Source organism: Lactuca virosa, chromosome 9 (assembly GCF_052849685.1).
Source record: "Lactuca virosa cultivar CGN04683 chromosome 9, Lactuca_virosa_CGN04683_v6, whole genome shotgun sequence".
Lineage (NCBI taxonomy): Eukaryota > Viridiplantae > Streptophyta > Magnoliopsida > Asterales > Asteraceae > Lactuca > Lactuca virosa.
In genome coordinates, this window is record NC_136434.1 from 97,849,111 (window position 1) to 97,853,782 (window position 4,672).

Here is a 4,672-nt window from a genome sequence, read left to right on the forward strand (position 1 = left end):
AAAATTAATCATCAGTTGATCCATGTCTCAACCTTCAACTGACTAACTATTTATAACAATATCTTTTGTATTTCTCAAAATCATATTTTTCAATTTTCATATTCCAAAAGATTGCTATTCTGTCATATTTTTCTTTTCACATACGCATGGCATGTGATCAAAGATAAAGTATTAAATTAGATGAACCAATGAGACCCATGTCAAATGTCAAGTACAAAAGAGTTTCCATTTTTTTATAATATAACCCAATCTTATTCGGTATGACAAAATGGGTAACGAAAAGACAAATCCACCTCCCCATTCAAACCCATTATCCGCGTCGGTCGTTGTCCATGGAACTTCCATGTTACCTATTCATCTGTAAACAAACATCATACTTCGACAACTGTCTGTCGATTCATCATCTCTCTCCTCCTTTCTTTTCGCAACTCGCATCACGTCTACGCGATTATGACAGACAAGTCTCATGGTCGAGTAGATGCATATGAGGACGCATCAAGATCCTGACACGTACATTTACATAAATGTATCCGTGAATTAGCCTACATCTTTGATCCATGGTATTAGTAGATCGAAAAAGATAGAGAATTTTTATGACTTCTGATCTGGGTATCGCGTAACGCCTTTTGGAATTTAATTAAATTCTGATTGAGAAGATGGCAGGTAAAGCGAAGGACACAGATTATTTCGCGATCGAAGACGATTATGATGACAACGATAATGATGATATAGAAGCAAATAACAGTGATGATGATGACACCGATGATGTTTCCAGTCGTAGATCGTCGTTTTCTCAAGCTACTGGTCAATGGCCACAGAGTTACAAGTTAGTTTCAGTTTCATCTATTGCGTTCATATGCTTCAGTTTTGGTTTTTTCTTGACGTTTATATATGCCTGTTGTTTTGGGATTTACATTTATTTATTTTGTTAATAATCTCCAACACAATGCCATGTAGAAATGATAAGCCTATGTTTTATGATGGGTTGCAATAAAATTAGGGTTCAACCTTGAGAAAATTATTGTACTGTTTGCTTGGGTTCTTAATTTACTGATATTCAAAAAAAAGAAATTGAAAAAAATGAGTTAATTTGTTTAGTTTTTTGAAGTCTTATACCCACAATATATCATTATTGCAGGTATACACTTGATTCGTACTCAATTTCAGCAACACCAAGTGTGGCATTCCTTAGACGCCCATCGGGTTCTATATATTCAATGTATGAACCGGGGATTGATAGCAGTACTGCTAATTTTGGTGATAATATAAAGTCTAAGTTGCTGATAGAATGTTCAAAGGTTTTTAGCAAAGAGGATGTAGATAGGATTTCAAGAAAGATATCAACATGGTCAGGAAAGGGTTCTTTGCCTGATCAACTAATCGATGAGCTTCCCATTGCCTTTGGATGTAGCGTCACTCAGACTGTTTTCAATTGTGAGAAAATCTCATCATCATTTTCTTTAATTCAGTCGATATATATATAGATCATATATAACATCTTATGATCATGTGTTTGTTTATCATTCTATTAATCAACTTTTACTGGTATATTTGTTGTATCAGCGGTGAATGTGATGGTTGGAGTTGGAGTTCTTTCTATGCCAAATACAATAGCTACCGCTGGCTGGGCTGGCGTAGGAATCCTACTCCTTTTTGCAGCAATATGTTGCTACACCGCTTATCTCATGAAACTTTGCTTCGAGAGTAAAGACACCATTCAAACATATCCCGATATTGGAGAAGCTGCATTTGGGAAATACGGACGCCTTACAATAGCAGTAAGTTTAATTTATTTCATACGTACGTGATTGACTTTTCAAGCCTTAATTAAAAAAAAAATACTTCACTTGGTGTCTAAGATCACTAACTTATGTCGACAATAGTGTATTTGTTGCATCTTTGTAACTTATAAGAAAGATGATCTCTTTGCAACGTAAATCCAAGCAAGATTGGTTTGAAAAGTTAACCACTCTATGTATTGTTAAGTAATAGTTTCAATTCGATACTGATTAATCCACTCAATTCTTTTCGTGCAGATCATTTTGTACACGTCACTCTATGTAAGTAAACTATTTCTTAGTCGTCCATGATTGCTTATTTTATAGCTCAAACCTCATAGCGTTGATTTTGGCCATTAAAATTTAGGCATATTGTGTGGAGTTCATTATATTGGAAGGAGACAATCTCACTAGTTTGTTCCCTGGTGTATCGCTGCAATGGGGTAGCATCAATACGGACCCGGTTCACATGTTTGCAGTTCTTTCTGCTGTCGTTATGGGATCCACGCTTTTAGTAAAAAACCCCCGAGTGATCTCATTATTTTCAGGTAAAGTTTATCATCATTAATGGTGTATATATTTCAGCTCTCCCGTTGTTGAATTAAGAGTATACAATCTTCTATCGATTTGCATGCAGCTACTGGTGTTGTGGCTACTCTTATGGTCATCATCTGTGTGTTTTGGCTGGGTACAGTGAACGTGGGCTTTAATGAAAGAGGTCCACCTATAAAATTGGGTGGCATTGCTTTCGCACTTGGTATTTATGGATTTTGCTTTTCTGGACATTGTGTGTTCCCAAATATATACCAGTCAATGGCAGATAAAACTAAGTTTACAAAGGCAATGATAATATGGTGAGACACTTTAATTTCAATATCAATCTAAGTACTACTTGAGAAAAACGTGAAAAACTTCTCAAGAACCTGATGAGTGATGTTTCATTACTGGCTATGATATATCATAACTAACTCTTGATCAACCTTCCACTATCGATTCTTTTGCAGCTTTATTTTGTGTCTTCTGATGTATGGGAGTGTTGCAATTGCGGGTTTTCTCATGTTTGGAGAACAATCGTTGTCCCAGATAACATTGAACATGCCTGAGGATGCAGTTGCTTCAAAAGTTGCTTTGTTGACTGTAGTAAGTGTTCATTGGTTGGTTTATTTTCATGATTTTACTTTCGACTATAGATTTTAACTACTTTTACATATTTACAGATTATCAATCCGGTCACGAAATATCCTTTTTGTGATATAATATAACTTATAATTAAAGAAACGTAAAATTTTGATTCCTGTACCAATCCCTCATGTCATTTCTTTAAGGTCTACAATGGAAGTTTTATAAAATTCATATTTGAAATGGATTTTGATACCACAAGAGGATTATGCAAACTATTTAACAGTCGCTCCTTAACATTTCATACGTATGCCCTGTTGATGAACCCTTTGGCAAGTGCCATCGAAGAGCTGTTTCCTGCTAAAGTTGCACGTAGCAATTGGTGTTTTATTACTCTACGGATTGCACTTGTTGCATCCTCTGTCTGCATTGCGTTATCTATTCCCTTCTTCGGTATCGATCAATTAAATTACAGTGTCTTTTCAATAATTTCACAACCACATTGAATGATACAAATGATTTTGTTTCTTGAATACAGGTCTTGTGATGGCTTTGATGGGTTCAGTCTTATGTATTTTGGTGGTAAGCATGCAATTTCGAGTTTAGCATTTCATATCCTTGTTCGTTTCCTTTTATCTCTTCTCATGGCTCATACGTGTTTTTGGTGCAGTCTCTCATATTGCCATCTCTATGCTTTTTGATGATCAGTGGGAGTAAGGCCACGACTACGCAGGTAAGTTATAAGACATAATCTCGATCATTTAATCAAAAGATTTTGTACTTCTATCCTTGTTCTTCGAAATTGACAATGAGGGTTGTTAAAATGTTTGTAGATTGGTTTGAGCATTTGTATTATGGTGTTGGGCATCGTTTGCATGGTCGTGGGAACGTACTCATCATTGGCAGATATAGCAAATGAACTCTAAAGACTGCACAGTCTGGCTTGTCCCATGCCTGTCTTTTTGTTGTAGTACTTCCATACATACTTTGGATCAATAAACATCATGAGTCGAATCTAGCATAGAGGCTACGAGTTGAAATCTGGTCAAGTTTGACTCCGGCAGCTCTAGTTTTAGATTTTTCGACTTGTGTCATTATGAGTTTTGACAGCTCTTTCTCGATTTTTACCATATTGCGCCAGATCCCCAATTTGCAATTGAAGACTTTAAAAGCGGAATACTTCTCTTCATTATTTTTAATAGCTCGAATAATCTTATAACAAATAGCCTTGTTTTCTTTAAGTCTCCACTCTCCACCATTGTACCTTTATAATAAATAGCCGATAGGGAAAGATTGATAGTCCTTAAACTCCCAACCCTACTTCCAAATCTAATAGTATAAAATGCTGTGTATTAAGTTTACAACTACATTTTCTCTTGACCATAGGGTTGATGTAGATTCAAATGATTTGTTTTCTGAATTGCAGTTGTTGCAAATGAATTTACCGAATAAGATGCTGTTTGTTATTGAAATTAAGAAGTTTTCAATACTCCAGGTTGTTATTTGGAATGTTTACATTGCATAGAGACTCTTATTGACCTCTCAATTTGTAAATAGAAGTTTTTTAAAGTTAAGTTTTTGAAAAATTATTTAATGTCATCATTATCACAAAAAAATTGAATGATTTGACTACATGTGGAGAATGACATATTGAACCATATTGATCTTGATACAACTGTTACTAATTAGGCATTTAGAAAAGATAGCAAATTAGATTCCCACTTTGTAGGCTAGGGGATGATTTGATGGTTTCCATCCATGTCAACCATTAAGAA

General features: G+C 35.2%; 1 protein-coding gene across 2 annotated transcripts; it reads left to right on the forward strand.

The window, feature by feature from the left end:
- Nucleotides 1-328: 328 nt before the first annotated feature.
- Nucleotides 329-4,369, forward strand: LOC145141203 (amino acid transporter AVT1A-like). Of its 2 annotated transcripts, XM_079074517.1 has the most exons (13): nt 329-560; nt 657-826; nt 1,139-1,434; nt 1,564-1,778; nt 2,037-2,060; nt 2,146-2,326; nt 2,416-2,632; nt 2,783-2,918; nt 2,996-3,015; nt 3,205-3,350; nt 3,436-3,479; nt 3,568-3,630; nt 3,731-4,369. In XM_079074517.1, exons 1-13 carry the CDS (start codon nt 558-560, stop codon nt 3,821-3,823), a joined length of 1,608 nt encoding a protein of 535 aa, XP_078930643.1. In that variant the 5' UTR covers nt 329-557; the 3' UTR covers nt 3,824-4,369. The 2 variants fall into 2 exon arrangements, with proteins under 2 accessions (XP_078930643.1, XP_078930644.1); XM_079074518.1 differs by having other exon boundaries at nt 330-826.
- The last annotated feature ends 303 nt before the right edge of the window (nt 4,370-4,672 follow it).